This window comes from Anopheles nili, chromosome 3 (assembly GCF_943737925.1).
Source record: "Anopheles nili chromosome 3, idAnoNiliSN_F5_01, whole genome shotgun sequence".
Lineage (NCBI taxonomy): Eukaryota > Metazoa > Arthropoda > Insecta > Diptera > Culicidae > Anopheles > Anopheles nili.
This window is the reverse complement of record NC_071292.1, coordinates 16,250,222-16,265,686: the sequence shown is the minus strand read 5'-3', so window position 1 is coordinate 16,265,686 and position 15,465 is coordinate 16,250,222. Positions and strand designations below refer to the sequence as shown.

Genomic DNA, 15,465 nt, shown 5'->3' with positions numbered 1-15,465 from the left:
TACAGCTTCCGAATTGCAAAGCCTGTTGATAAATGAATTTGACCTTCGTTCTTGGCCATTATTTCCCCATTTGGTTACGCTTCTTGACGAAGACATGTGGGTGTCAAGCATGTTTTCTCTTGACGGATGCAATTATATGATTTTCTAATTATGCGAAATGGACGGGCAGGAATCGTTACCATCAAAATTTTCGTTTATTTAAAGACGCATTTAGCATAAACTAGAAATGCTTATAAATGAAACATTTCATGACGCTGGTTGTTAGATTGTATGAAATATTTCACAAAATCCTTTGCTGGGCAGTATTTTTTGCAAACAAGCATTATAGATTAAGTAGGCTTGTTATTTACCATGTTTATAGTTCAGTGTGTAGTTTACAGAAAACACAGTTAATCGGCCAACAGATTCAATACATATTTCAGGTTCGTACGTTTGTTTTCAACATTTAAAAATTAACCACTTTCTACACAATCATGAATGGGATGTAGATAGTTTGTTGAAACCGCAATTCGAAAGTCCTTGATAACTTTGACCACATTCCAATCGATGATTCGTGGTGAATAAACTTCAAGCTTCATTATTGCAAAGTTCAATCCCGAGGAAACTTTTACATCCCTTGTGGCTGAGTAAATTACGCGAACATAATAGGAGGCCTCATTGTTTGGCCACCTGCACCCAATCCCTGCCGTTGCCAAGGAAATGTGACCTTTGTTGGCAGGTTGGCAAAACCTTCAAGGTTGCGGGAAGTAATGCGCCCTGGCAGCAACACCCAAGTGAATCAACAAGTAGTGTGCTCCTCCCTGGATAAGCAAGTGGTAACGAAGCGTGAACACTTTAAGGAAAAATTGAGAAAACCATCAACGATGCTAAAAATACTATCCAATCCCGGTTGTTTACTAGGTGCATTCGGTGTATCAATCAATCAGTTGCAACTGCAACGGTTGCTCTTAAGTGAAACTCAGCCGACTTTGCGAGTCTAATGGATTGCAGTTTTTTGTTGTTTTTGTTGTATTTGTACATGACCCTTTAAATTTTCTCTTCTCATGCAATCATATGGCATAATCGATGACGTAAAATGAAAGGGTTGAGCAAGTCTGATCACAACAAGGGCACAATAATTCCGTTCAATTACACATACACCAGTATCGGTGACTAGTGCCGGCTAGCGTGCTCGTCGTGTGTTTCTTTACGTGTCTGAGGAGGCGCGGCCAAACGCGATCAAACCGACACCCGTGTTGCCAGTACGGACGTCACGTTCAACCTCGGCCATCCTTCCGACTTGTATGTGCCCTCGTGCACCCACCAGTCCCTTTGGAGACAATCTAAGGCAGGATTCGCCTCTGTTACCGCGCAGATGTCCGCCAGCCGTCGGTGCAGACGGAAGTGAAGTAAAACGTGTGCCAATCCTGAACCGACACTCCCGGTGTGATCCGCATTGTACGAGAGCGCGAATTAACTGGTCCGTTCTGTTGCTGGTGCGTTTAGTCTAGATCGTAACTAATGGAACTGGTGATACGTTTAAGTTGATTGGGTAATAATGCTGTCGGTGGGCAAAGTGATGGACTTATTGCAACATAAATAACAACGTTACCGTGTATCTGTGAAGTTGTGCATAAACATCAAACGTAGATGGATCATTTTAATTCAAATTTAACGTCTAACGTTTCTGTTAACAACATTTAATGTTGTGTATAAGAACAAAATTTATAGAGCTTTTTGGAAAAACAAATAAATTTGTTGAAAACATTTCGCAACGTTAAATGTATAGTTTTCACCAATCATGATATAAATGGATGAATCAAGCAGCTAACGAACTAACAGGCATTGAATTATTACCTAATCCAATACAATCTGATAGCGAAACAACTCTGAGCAAAACAAAACAATGTATCAAATTGCAAACCGCTTTTGCCAACCGAGCTCTGAATACCCTAGGGAGCGGCTTATTCTGCGCCACATTGTTGTCACTTTGATAAACCGACCCCCCTGTGCACAAAAAACGTTCCTAACAAATCTGATCGCATCACAACATGGCGGCTAATTTTGGCACGGATGGTGTGGGCGCGTCCCGCCTGAAACCATCCCGCGTTTGTCCACCTGAACTTTGGCCGCGGTAAACTTTCTAACTCGCTTGTTCTCTAGAGCGGTTAATCTATTTCAATTAACGTCAATTCGAGCCGGCTTTGCTGTTCGGTTGTCGGTTGTGTAGTTGCAGGAATGTGTTTTAGTGCCTGTCGGTCAGTTGATCCTCGCCACACCGGCCGGTTGCTAACGGGTGCCAAAAACTAAAATCCGCAACATGTGCGATCGATGGCGTATGTTGCCACTAACCAGATAAAATGAATCTTTGAACCGATGACCTAATCGAGCTGCCCTTTGGCACTGAGTCGGGCATACGGATGGGGAGAGAGTATTTTAAAACAAAACGAAGGGAATGTGCCCCATATCGGTCGTTGACGAAGGGTCGTACAAGATGGCCGGTTAATGGAGCTTGTCTGCTGCCAAGAATACCACAGATCGTCGGGACAGATATATTTTAATTAATAAACAATGCCCGTGCCCTACCGTCAACGACCATGCGCCTCCATTATGGGGCACGTTAACGCGTGTTGGGAAGTTAAAAAAGGCCATGCATCAACCCGTTGTCAACGAGGTCAAAAATGAGGTTATTTGTGGAAAAAAATGTACTCACCAAGCGATTCATTGCATTCGGATGGTATGTACGGCACGTGAGCGAGCAGAACGGGTGCAATTCAAAATGTGCCCTGCGAGTTTCATCGAGCACAGGATGAAAGCAAAACCATCACTTCAAACACACAAACAAACGAGACGCAATTGGGTTCACTTAACGCTGACTGATTCGTGTTCAATTGCAGTGAATTCTTCGAGAGGTACTTCGAGCGCCGCCGCTTCACGCCAAGATGAGCAGCTCCGGAGGGAGTCCCTCGAAGAAGGGCACCAACGTAGACATGCAGATATTCGCCTCCAACGGAAATACGATCGTTGACGAAAGCTATGATCCCCATCTGCACCGAAACCGACCACATCCAACGACGTGAGTAATGGAGGAGTTTTGTGCGATCCATCTTTCACCTTGTATCGTCATTCTTTTTTTTCGCGATCGATCATCAGCAACTTCGAAACGTTAGTTCACCTGCTAAAGGGTTCGCTCGGCACGGGTATCCTTGCGATGCCACAGGCTTTCTACAATGCCGGCTATATCTCCGGCGTTGTCAACACTGTCCTGATCGGCATCCTCTGCACGTACTGTTTGCATGTGCTTGTTCAGGCACAGTACGCGCTCTGCAAGCGTCATCGCGTGCCCATCCTCACCTATCCCATCTCGATGAAGATCGCCCTCGAAGAAGGCCCACAGTGCTTACGATGTTTCGCTCCCTACGCGGTGTAAGTGCCCGTCTCCAGGCTTCCAGTCGGTTTATTTTGATGGGGTTTTTTTTTTATTTCAGCGTTATCGTCGATGGCTTCATGATCATCTATCAGCTGGGTATTTGCTGCGTGTACATAGTGTTTGTGGCCACTAACATCAAACAGGTGGGTGACCCATTAAGTTGCAGGAAAAGGATACATTTTTTATTTTCTCTTCTCATCTCCGTAGTTAGTCGACTACTACTGGCTGGAGCTGGACGTCAAGATCCACTGTCTGATCCTGCTCGTTCCGTTGATAGGCATCAACATGATTCGCAACCTTAAGGTGTTGGCTCCCTTTTCGACGTTAGCCAACCTGATTACGTTTGTCGGTAGGATTCGCTATACACATTTTCTTTGTTGAGCGTTGCATAATCTGTTGTTCGCTTTACTAGGTATCGGACTAATATTGGTTTACGTCCTGGACGACATCCCACCGATCTCAGAACGTGAAGCCATCGCCGAAGTGGGCAAATTTCCACTTTTCTTCGGTACCACACTGTTCGCACTCGAGGCAGTCGGAGTGGTAAATATTCTTCGTGTGCTACCTAAACTGGGCTTGCATTAAAATACTAATCGTGACTTCCTATCATAGATTATAGCACTGGAAAATAACATGGCAACACCAAAGTCGTTTGGTGGCTCTTGTGGAGTACTTAACGTGGGTATGATCGCGATCGTCATTTTGTATGCTGGCATGGGTTTCCTCGGTTACTTAAAGTACGGTGCCGAGTCTGCTGGCAGTATCACACTCAATCTGCCACAGGAAGATATGTACGTCTCTGCGATACGGTTTTTGTTGTTTGAAAGATACATAACATGCCGCTTTTTCGACTTTACAGCATGTCTCAATCGATAAGAATTTTGTTCGCTGTGGCCATCTTTATTTCTTACGGACTGCAGTGCTACGTACCGGTCGATATTATCTGGAATGTGTACTTGGTTGAGAAGTATCGTGACTCAAACAACAAGCTCGTATACGAAATGCTGGTTCGGATTGTCGTTGTCATCACTACCTGTAAGTTATCTTCAGGCTAGCCATCCATGCCTCAGGACTAAGTACCATGTTAATCCATTTGATTTTCTGTTTTCCACAGTCCTGCTAGCCGTTGCCATCCCGCGCCTGGGACTGTTCATCTCGCTATTCGGTGCATTTTGCCTGTCCGCGCTCGGTATCGCCTTCCCGGCGATCATGGAAATCTGCGTGCTGTGGCCTGATAAACTTGGCCCCGGAAAAATAACTCTCTGGAAGGACATCGTACTCATTATATTCGGCATCATTGGTCTGGTAGCGGGCACGTACACGAGCGTGCGTGACATTATTCTCAGTTTCATGTAGATGAACACACCCACTCGCAATCTCCACCAGCTACTGCAAACTTTCTTGCCAACGAACGACGAACGGAGCCCACTTACTACCAAAGCGAGAGACTGGCAAAGCAAAATCGTACAGGATATGGGGAAGGAAACCTAGCTTATTTGTGGCAATAGAAGTCGGTTGTGCACTAAGCTTCCTGGGACGGAGTTTCTCGGTCCACCATAGCGATAGGCTTCAACCACAGTTCCTCATACTAGCCGGCCTTGTTGACAGTTTCGATGGCTCTGGTAGAGACTATATGTGACATATCATTTGTAGTTTCATAAACTGTTCTTTACACGATCGTTTACTAGTATTACTTTCACGTCTTCTGCTAGCAGCGACCAAAGGCGCGTAGGTGGCCCTTTCGCGAGACGCGTTCGGTTTTGTTCGAATAAATATGTTTCTACTAAACCGCAAAGCAACCTCAAAAGACGAAATCGTAAAGCCTATTCTCTGCAGATGTTTTGCATGCAAACGCCACGCGATAGGCGCACACGCGTTACGTAGAAATGGTGATAGTTAGAGATAACTTTGTACAATCACGCGACGCACTACTTCCACTAAAAAGATTAGAAGCCGACGCTTTCGGCCAAACAGATCCACTATATATGTTTATGCTTTACGCGAGGAACCAATGAAAACACCTCAATAAATGATACATTTATCCGACCAAACCTGAACCTGAAGTGTCTCATTCCAGCTAGTGCAGCTCATGATGATACTTGTAGACTTCTCACCTTTTCAACAGTGAATCAATACACCTTACGACGTTGAAAGTTACCATCACGAGACACCTCGTGGAAGAGATGATAGACGCTTGAGCTTAAAAAAGGAAGACATAACATAATTTTTATTTTTTATTATAAATACATCCTTACGGTTTACTCTATGTTCAGCGATCGCCGTTACTTGTTGATATGAAAATATAATTTTCTGCCGTTCCTAATACAATCTTCACGTTAATTGGGAGTTTGCCCCCCTCCTAATGCTATTGTAGCGGGTTATAAATATATTTGTTTCCTCCCCGGCCAGGCCGGAGGTCAAAAGCGGATTTATTTTTAATTCATCTTGCTGGCGATTTTCTCTTCCATGCGCGTTAGTGCGAGGTTACGCGGTAACCTTGAACGATCGGGGAACGATCGGGGGGAATTTTGTGTGTTTGCTGCTTTTCGCGTTTTGTCCACGTACCCGGAACAACATACAACACTAAACTATCAACATAACTCATTATGGCAGAATTAGTCTATGTTAATCGGACAAAAGAAGAAAATACAAAATGTATACCACATTTTGTAGAGGAAGAAAAACACATAAACTCCCTAACCTAAACCCTATCCCTCTTGTTATTTAGTCCTGTGTCTGACACCTTTTATGCACTGCATTTCTTACGCGATCACAGTATCTATCACAAAAATAAAACTAATTTCCACAAACTCATTCACACCTGGAAGAAAATCCAAAACGTGGAAAAGGCGTTGATAGTCGAACGATCTTTCCCGTAGGGTGAATCGATTTTTGAGACAATTTCAATATGGAACTGAAACCGATTACCATAGAGATGTAGGCACGCCTGCATGATGTTGACGCCTTTCCCAGCTAGCTATCCCTTCCACTACATGCAACTAGATCCCAATCAGAACTACAGCTGATGGTTCGGTGCAGGACTATTGACGTCCGGTTGAACGGTTGCTTCTGCCGGTGGCTTCAATTCAATATCGCACACGAGAGAAAAGTGATCCGATGGATATTGGAAGCTAGGAGTGCGATCGACACCGATATCCTCGCCGGAAGGGAACATTAAGCAATTTTTCACCTAAAACACAAGGAAGTTATTAATAACAACCGGTTAATGGTTTCATATTTCTACACAAAAGATTAAATCCTTCATTATTCTGTTTTGCATACCTTAAGTTTTTCCTTGGAGTAGAACACATAATCGATCGTGTGGCATACTTCTCCCTCCTCGCGAATCTTCCACGTGGTGTAGGATGGTTCGTACAAAGCAGATAGCTCTGCCTTCGTCCTTAAGCCATTCGATAGCCCGCACTCATCGCCGACACTGTGCGCCGATCCAATACTGCTCCGGCTACACCGCTCGTCCGTCGTCCTCGTGTTGGGCGCGTTCTGATTGTTTTCGTCCTGCGGCTCACTCTCGGCCAACATATCCGAATACGCGCTAGCTAGCCCGAGCGATTTGTAGTTCAAAACTGTGCTGTAGATCGGTTCGATGGGCTCGGCGTTGAAATCACCGCACAAAATCACTGGTCGGTTTCCTGCGACACCGTCGATAAAGTAAAGCAGATCCTTGCCTTGCTCATTCCGCAGCTTCGAAAGCAGTGCACCCTTGCGTGCCTTCAAGTGGGTGGTCGTAACACATATCTCCTGCTGTGTATCTCGTGTCCGCAGCACGGCTGCTATCGCTACCTGGTTGCTTTGTACGCGCCAAACCTCTAGCACCCGAGTGAAGTGGTTGATCATTTCCAGGCGATCCTTTTTGTAAAACACGGCGCACCCATCCGGACCGTTGTTGCCGTTGATGTACAAGCAAGGTGAGTCGGGCTTCGGAAAGAAAACACCCTCGTAGTTCTGCGTGTGGAGAATCTTTTGCAGAAATTTAAAGTGATCCACCTCCTGCAAACGTACAATTCAAATCAAACATGCTCTATTATTTCTTTGCTGTCCTTGATGTCGCACAGTGCTGTCTCATACACACCTGCAGGCAAATGATGTCAGGGTCATTTTGAATGATTTCCTCAATAAGCTGATATCGTCGGCAATCCCATGTTAGTGCTTCCAGCGGGCACCGTACGAAACCGTCGTTGTGCATGCCGAGCGCTAAAGAAAAATGGTGGACAGACCGGTTACTCCAATCGAGAAACTTAAATTAAGTCACTTTACTTACTTTGTGAGAGCATGTTCCATTGGAATATCCGTAGCTGGGTGGCTGTGAGAGATGGTTTACTGCATGCTTTGGAGTTGAACAAAAAGCATAGTTTAAGTTAGATTGATTGTTATCCTTCGTATTCCGGCAAACTTACTCTTCGATATTGCATCTAATTGCAGCATCTTGAAACCATCTGTAAGATCGCTCCCGTTCATCCGATCGATCGGTTTCAGGAACTTTCGCTTGACCAACGGTGGACGATCGTCACCACGCGCTAACCGGCAGTACTCAACCAGATCCGGCACGGACATGCCCTCAGTGATTTCCAGCTTATCATCTTGGTAGTCCACATTCTTTATCTGCGGTGCCGATGTGAATGAACCCATTCTGCGCGAGAAACAAGCGGAATATGGAAAAAACGGTTACATAACAATGCCAACACAGGCGATATAATTCAACCAAATCGGACAAATCGCACAAGAGAAACCGTTCGCTCTAACAAAAATGCACTACCTTTGCAGCATAACCCGCTGCAGATGACTCTTCTTTAGTGCCCCATTCATCGGTACGCCTCCCCGGGAGGGCTTTTCAACGAGTTGAATTTCACTACACGGATCCAGCATCGTTGCTAGGAACGTCCGAATTCTTTAGCACTACAACCGCCACTGGACAGCTCGCCCTGCTGCAGGATACTACGGACGGACCGGTTCTAGACGAGTGTTGATAGCGTTAACAAACATTCTTACACCCCGTTGAATAGAATTGAATGCATTTGGCTCACTGAGCGAACTAGCGAACGATTATCATTCGAGATGAACCCCGTCGCGACACGATCCGCTAGTTTCATGTAAAATTGCTCGTTTCGGCAAGCTACTCTCTATTCAAATAGATTCTCTAGACGATCCCCGTAGATCACGAAGAAGTGATACAATTGATTGTCCTGTTTAAATTATGCCTTCGTTACGCTTCTAGACCGTAGGTGAACAAACCTTTCGCTTAAAATATGCGTACAGTCAATCGTAAACCTTTTCGATCTTTTTTAATCTAGGACTAAGAAGCAGTCACGCGGAGACCTTCACAGCAACATGATAATCCCATGAGGCGACATCATATTGGCGCGAAAAGTTTTCGATGCGAGCAGCAAATTCTCTCAAGCACGCCTACGGGACGTTTTTACGCCAAATATGCAGTTTTTAATCTCAGATATAAATTAAAAAAAAAATCAACGTAAACACTCAAGGTGAGATGAACGAAAGTGGGCAATAAAAAAAACTAGCACAAGCGTTACACACCACGCCAGAAAATTGGCAGGATCAACAGAACTGAAGGTCACGGACAAACTATATTCGTGACCGGGTACGGGTGGGAAGTTGTTTTAAAAAGGTACGATATAAACATTTACTGGCCAGAACAATCTCGCTTTGTTTGATCGATGAATTGCGAGGCAGTATGAAAGGCAGTATAAGCTGGTTTTTCGCCGATTGCCCCGAACCGGGTGAACAAACCATTTTCAACCAGCACACGTACACCCCGTGGCATTCCTGGCGATGATCAAAACCATAGCTTTAGCGAAAACGCAAGCAATGGATGAATTAAATGAAGATTTATTTCACACAAGCCAACACACAACTTGCTGCCAACCCACGCATTGCATTGGAGGCGTAGTCCTGCGTGTGTCCTTACAGTGTCCGCTGCGAGATTTTTTGTTACACCCAATCAACACAAACTGCGTAGCAGACACACTGGCTCAAAGATTCGCAGAAGAATGCTCGCTTGCAGATAATGCATCTCCTCTAGCAATCCGTACTTCACGAGACACCGCCAACCGTCTTTCATTTTGGATTTTGGGTAAAAACTACTACTCCTTTCACCGAACTAATGCTTTTACAATTCTTGCTTCTGGCTCGGAACACTCAGCACACAACACCTTCACGAGAAGCACAACGCGAGCGTGAACGTAAGCGAAAGGAAGTGGTTTGGATTTGAAATACGTTGATTTATCGCAGGGTATCGACGTTTTCGCAAACCCAAACGCAAGGAAGGAAACAAATGCCCAAGGCACCCGAAAAAAAACCGACCGAATCGTACGCTTTTGACAGGTTGCGCAAATTACACGATGATTCGGTGTATCGAGAGAGAGGGAGGGGGTGATACCGAACAACGGTTTCGGTTGTACGCTAGGTTGATGTAAATATTTACATGTGCCACTAATATCATGCTTTCATGATTCAAATTGTTTTTAGCAGACACGCTGTCGCATTCGTGATTCAATTTTTAATGAACTGTTTTATAAAGAGCATTTTCGGCGTATCTTTGGAGCACTTTTTGGGACAACAAACACAAGGAATGCTCTTGCTATTTATGATTCAAATATTATAGTAAATAATAAAATGTAAAATATTTTAATTATTGGCATTCTCTACCAGCAACAACCACTGTGCCAACACGCGCGAGTTCGTTTGACAGCAGCCCCGTAAGCGAAAGCAATAAAAAAACGTAGTTGGCTACGTTTAGGGTTGTTTTTGGGGTGGGGAAGAGCCCAGAGAAGGGATGAAAATTCGTGCTATTGGGGTTTGAAATCGATGCGTGGTGAAATGAAGAGAAAGTCCACCCTATTAGCATCTGCACCACCCGTTGTGCGCTGCCTTCCGACCCCCACCGATGCCTTATCAGCTGACTTTGGCACGCGATTATCACCTCATCCGATCCGCGGCAGCGTTGGTTTCGATCCCTCCCGCGGGGTGTTTCGTAACGGATGACGAGGGCGTCAGCAGCCGAATTCGCACTAACATCCTGCATTTGGCCAGCAACAATTTGAACACTTCCATCAGTACTGGCGGCTGCACTCGCGCACTTTCTACACCATCACTTTCTGGCGCTAGAACGAGGCGACTGTAACAAACAATTTACCAAACTAGCGCGCTGCCCCGATCACGCCCTGCATCATCGATGACCGTGAAAACTTCGCTCCGACCATTTTCCGAATGGTTGGCATTGAGCGCGCGGCTTCACGCCACTATGGATACACTTAAAATACTACCACCGCCTTCGGTTTTTCCCCCGAAATCCCCACACCAGGCCGGCAACGGCGATCGACCCGCAGGAACCGCTTATTTTCCGTCCCGAAATTACCTTGGGATGAGTAGTAAATTCTTAAAGCGCTTCGTTGTAAACACACACGTCGTGCGAACAAACAGATCCATCCTGGCGAGAGCGAAACAGCCAATCCCTTCTATATCCTGCTCGCTCTAGCGGGCCACTTTGTGATTGCGCGTGCTGTTTACAGAAAATAATGTAAAATTAGTTTACTCGGCAATTTTAATGTTGATTTCACGGGCTTGCAACACTTCGCATCGATGTGAACCAAACGGATTTTCATAATATTACATTTGCAGACCTTTTTTCATGCAAAAAACTTGGCGTTTCTTGATCGAACAATAGCAATTTAAAAGTAAACCTAGGTTTAATAATTTTTCAACAGTAAAAATATGAGGAACTTTATGAAATTCGTTTATAATTTGATACTCTTTCATATTTTGTTATTTGTTGTGATTCAAATCGTACACAGTAAACAATAACACCAGGTCTAACCCCTAACCATACTAGATTCATGCTTTTGATGCATGACGTCATAAAAGCACCAATAACCCTGTACTTTTTGGTATGACAGAGCGAGCAGGTAGCTATGTCTTATGCGTTGCAATACAGGGTGCAGTCTTGCAAGAGCACGCTTCAAGGGTTAACGCTTCTCAAGCGTTACCGGTACCGGTTCAACTGGTTCGGTTGATTCCCCAACGGCTGTAAATCTTTTGATCAAATATCATGCATATATTCAAAATTTACAAAGCAAACGATTCGATAATGAGTAGAATTGACCTTTACATGCACAAACGAGAGTCTTCTAGGAATGGTAAATAATCATTTCTCAAGTTTATTCCCTAAGATTCCACATCAAATTCAAATAATTTGAATTCTGCACACATTGTCTTTTCCATTTCGTTTGGGTTTAGATTTCTTGGGTCATATGACTAATTTATTTACCACGCAAGCATTCAATCCCCCGGAAGGACATTGGAGCAAAAATAAATCGACAAACATACCGTGCTTCAATTAGCACCTCCCGCAGAATCAACCACGAACCAAGGAAACGCTTTGTCTAACAACAATGCAGCTCTATTGAGAAGCACCCTCGAAATACACGTTCTAGTCACAGCTTCCGGAAAGCGAATCTCACTACCATTTGGCAAATGACGTCTTGCAGCTTATAAGACGCGTTCGAGGAAGACAGATCCTTGCCAATGGGTCTAATGATGCACTCCACATGTCATTGCCCGAACAACCAAGCAAGAACCTTCACATTTGCTCATTTGCGGCATCCGACCCCAGCGGATGACATCTATCATCTACGCGGATCAGGTGCACGAAAGTGAATGGAGCGCTAAATTACAAGCAAACCTACAGCAAACCTAACGATCCCCAAAACCGCCAAGGCAGCTACTGAACTAGGAACTCACAACCCAAAATGATGCAATTCGCATCGTGGGGAAGTCCCATTTTTGATTGCCCAGCAAAAACCCCGCTCTCGATCAGACCGGAACTGAGACGCAAACGGCAAACCCTTCGCGGCAGCAATGATTCACGATCGCGACACGATCGGCCACCTGCGCGCGTGAAGGGTGACGACCTAGGTCACGACCTGAAGATCGCAATCGCGACATAGGGCGAGTCAACGCGTGAGCCGTTTTTTTTTCAAGGGCCATGCAACGCAGCATGCGTGTGGCGTGCCCGGGTGCCATACGGATGTGTACGGAAAGCGCAAGTAAACCTTCCACATAACCGGTTTTGGGGCCATGCGTCCGGTGGCAAACGGTTTTGGTGTGATTTGTTCGAACGTTTCACCCCAACCGACAGGGTGGTTCAGGTGCGATAACGTGCGCCACGTGGATTATTTAAAAAAAAAGCACCGCGTAAATGTACAATTAACAGGTCAAAGCGGCAACTTGAGACGGCTAAATTTAGGCGTCCTCCCGTCATTGTTCGTCCTTGTATTTTCAAATTAATAACAAAATTCAAAAATACTTCAAGGCACAAGAGCGAATAAAGCTTCTCGCTTGCCACGATTTGCAACCACGTTGTGGTTGTGCTATTCAACGTTCGGTTTCGCTCGGCATCTCATCCAGCCTTGCCAAGGACCGCCCTGTGCCACAGTGCCGGGGGAGGACTGCAAGATGTAATTTATTTTTACGATCCCAAACCTCCCTCCCACCCAGCACGCGTTTTCGGACGATGGTCGACCCGGTACGTGCCTCGGCTTTATAGATGTGTCCGCTGGAGGCGGGCGATCTCGCGATATCCTCAAGGTTACGGGCAACCCCCAGCTAACTGTAATTTACATTTCCCGCTCCACTTCCGTAACGGGTTTCGTCCGCATCGTGTGTATGTGTGTGTTTATGAAGGTTCACGCCGATGCATCGATCCGATCGCGGTGCATTTCTTCCGCGGGGGAATTTTTGATTAACGATGGAGACGCCACACGGAACGAGCCCCCTTTCTCGGGGTTCAACCGGTACCGTTAGGTTGGGAAATCGTTGCACTTGCACAAACGTCCCGATCCCGGCAACCGGTCACGATCAGGCGATCGATCACAATCTACGCTGAGGTCGCTCTGCTACGGAACGAGCACGTGGGTGCTGGGTGCGTGTGTTCTATTCTAATCGTATCGGCTGTTCTAGCATCTAAACCACACAAAGCGCAATAAATTGTATTCATCGGCCAAAGGCGGAAGCGACCCTTTTTTAGGCGGGGGAAAGAACGTGAGTTTTATTTTATTTTTTTTTTGCTGCTCCTTTTTCGCCCAACGGGTTTTCGACCCTCGCGTGCCCTTGCTTCCTGTGACCTTCAGCACAAAGTGATCGATTCCCGGTTTTGTGCGAGCACGTTCGCGAGACGCGTAAAAACAGGCGCCACGTGACGAATAAGGAGCCAATTCCCAGCCATTTGCGGCGTCGTGCCCGAAAAACAATCGTCACGATTCATTCGCCCACAAGAGTGTGCCATCTTTGACGCGACTCCGGAAGACTCTCAAAAAATCCCTCAACCCACGGGGTCCGGAGACGAGGATTGCGCTTGTACAATGGAAAAAGCTGTTGTTGAGGATGCAACGCGTATTGCGTCTTGACCGGACGCGGTTAGAGCACGCGTTTTGAAATTCCCCAACCTGGGAGGGCACAAAAGGACACAAAAAGATCTTCCGGTTCGCTCGGGTTGTTTGGTTGTTTGTTTACCCGGTTCGCGGTTCAGTTCGCACGCGTTCGCGATAAAAAAAGAGCCCTCAACGGGAGCCATCAAGAACGCAGGCAAGAATGAGCACGAAAAAATAGCGACAACTAATGAGAAACGGTAAAAACAAGCAAATAAATCATTTAAGATCTCTATCCAGCTACCAATCGGGGTGAGCAACAGCAGCTGGAGGAGTAAAACAAAAACAGCAAGCAACAACAATACGAACTATTGTTGCAGATGTTGAAATGGTGACGCCATTTTTTTTCTTTCGGATCCCACCAGAACGGAAGGAACAAACGGGTCGCGCTTCGATCGATTTGCGCATCGGTTTTAAAGCACGGTTTTTTTACGGCCTTTCCTGTTGGGACCTGTTCCCCCACCAGCAACAGGTGTTGTTTTCATCCCCCGAACAAAATGGAGAAACGTCCTGGGCGCCATGAGAGGTTAATAATCCCATCAAAGCAGGCGGCGATTAACACCAACCCCGTGGGGGGATTAATGGTCTGCGATCTCCCGGTCAATATTTGCATAGCTTCTTTCTGCGTTAGTCGACTGTTTTTAGCTCACTTCTGCTCGTTTTCGCTTCTTAATCCAGACCCAGCCCCCGTTAGTGATGAATTTTGGGGACAGGCAAAAACCTGCCTAAGGCTAGAAATAGTAAACAACAATTCGATACCCATGGGAGGCAGAACCACAAACAATCAAAGCAACCAAACCAACTCGAAAACTCTCGAAGCTGCGCCGGTTCCAAAGTGTGGCGCCAATCTTTCTGCTTCGGGCTCCATGTTATTCCCATTTGACGGTTGCCTTGTGGGGTGTTCTAATCAAAATTCCATTAAACCGGCTGGCCGGCGTCGAATCCAGAGCAGAGAAGCGGGAGAAGTACCGAGAGGGAGCGCGAGTGCGGTTTGTTTATAAATTTCGAATACCTTTCGTTGCGCTTTTCTGGGTGATGAATTTTAATTTGTTCGATTTTAGAAACTTCTTGAAAATTAGAGACGTCATTCGAGCCGTGCCCAATCCGTTCTTAATCGGTCTACTTTATTATCGTGGTGGCTAGCGTGGTTCGAATCATCGTAATGTAGCGTGGAAGAGTAATTTTATCAATTTATACATTCGACCAATGCGTCATTTTTCATACACCAAAGGCTGGTCCGTGCGTCAGCAACGACTCAACCAAAAAGGATGGATGATATCGGTGGCTACTAGGCGATGGGTTAAGTAATTCCATTCACGGTTGGCTTGCGAAGCTTGTTGGTGAGTTGTGACGGTGAACTGAATCGTGTAAAAATACAATTCTCAACAAGTGGCAAGCAAATGTTGGAACAAACGTGGAACGAGTTGGCAGTAAAAAGAAACACGCGAAATCAAATAGGTGCAATGCGGTAACAGGCTAGAAAAAGCATTAAAAGAAATACGTGACAAAAAGTTTGTGGGAGGTGGGCTCGTCCGGGATTTGAACCCGGGACCTCTCGCACCCTAAGCGAAAATCATACCCCTAGACCAACGAGCC

General features: G+C 45.7%; 2 protein-coding genes and 1 non-coding gene across 3 annotated transcripts; 1 reads left to right on the top strand and 2 right to left on the bottom strand.

Annotated features, from left to right (window-relative positions):
• Nucleotides 1–2,921: 2,921 nt before the first annotated feature.
• On the top strand, nt 2,922–5,450 carry LOC128722823 (proton-coupled amino acid transporter-like protein CG1139). Its single transcript, XM_053816505.1, has 8 exons — nt 2,922–3,055; nt 3,133–3,405; nt 3,468–3,552; nt 3,617–3,758; nt 3,822–3,952; nt 4,022–4,200; nt 4,269–4,444; nt 4,524–5,450. Exons 1-8 carry the CDS (start codon nt 2,922–2,924, stop codon nt 4,763–4,765), a joined length of 1,362 nt encoding a protein of 453 aa, XP_053672480.1. The 3' UTR covers nt 4,766–5,450.
• Nucleotides 5,451–5,662: 212 nt separating this feature from the next.
• On the bottom strand, nt 5,663–8,271 carry LOC128727590 (nocturnin). Its single transcript, XM_053821520.1, has 7 exons — nt 8,184–8,271; nt 7,825–8,057; nt 7,689–7,754; nt 7,500–7,621; nt 6,908–7,417; nt 6,692–6,802; nt 5,663–6,599 (listed from the first exon to the last, which is right to left on the bottom strand). Exons 1-7 carry the CDS (start codon nt 8,231–8,233, stop codon nt 6,426–6,428), a joined length of 1,266 nt encoding a protein of 421 aa, XP_053677495.1. The 5' UTR covers nt 8,234–8,271; the 3' UTR covers nt 5,663–6,425.
• Nucleotides 8,272–15,393: 7,122 nt separating this feature from the next.
• Trnap-agg (transfer RNA proline (anticodon AGG)) lies at nt 15,394–15,465 on the bottom strand. Its single transcript has one exon. It is a non-coding gene; the product is annotated as a tRNA-Pro (tRNA).